This window comes from Myotis davidii, unplaced genomic scaffold, assembly GCF_000327345.1.
Source record: "Myotis davidii unplaced genomic scaffold, ASM32734v1 scaffold546, whole genome shotgun sequence".
Classification (NCBI taxonomy): domain Eukaryota; kingdom Metazoa; phylum Chordata; class Mammalia; order Chiroptera; family Vespertilionidae; genus Myotis; species Myotis davidii.
Genome location: NW_006297836.1, coordinates 882310 through 882533, shown reverse-complemented (window position 1 = coordinate 882533; position 224 = coordinate 882310). Strand labels below are relative to the sequence as shown.

The following is a 224-nucleotide window of genomic DNA, read 5'->3' as shown; positions in this document are numbered from 1 at the left end:
TGAAGACCTGCGGCCAGGAGCCCCAGGGCCTGACGCCCAGCAGCAAGCTGACCGTGGACACCGACGCGCTGACGCCGTCCAGCACCCTCTGCGAGAGCAGCGTCTCCGAGCTGCTGACGCCCAAGGCCGACTGGGCCGTCCATCCCGACCCGGACTTCTTCGCGCAGGAGGACGAGGACGACGCCCAGTTCGGCTTCTCGCATCCCGCGGGGGGCCGGCTGTCC

The 224-nt window shown here is 71.0% G+C and overlaps 1 protein-coding gene across 1 annotated transcript in view; it reads left to right on the top strand.

Annotated features, from left to right (window-relative positions):
- Positions 1-224, top strand: part of LOC102773583 (germ cell-less protein-like 1) — a 17152-nt gene that overhangs the window by 14477 nt on the left and 2451 nt on the right. The window contains exon 4 of the mRNA XM_006773717.2: positions 6-206. Within this exon, the coding sequence (XP_006773780.1) occupies positions 6-206 (201 nt within the window). The remainder of the gene's footprint in view (positions 1-5; positions 207-224) is intronic.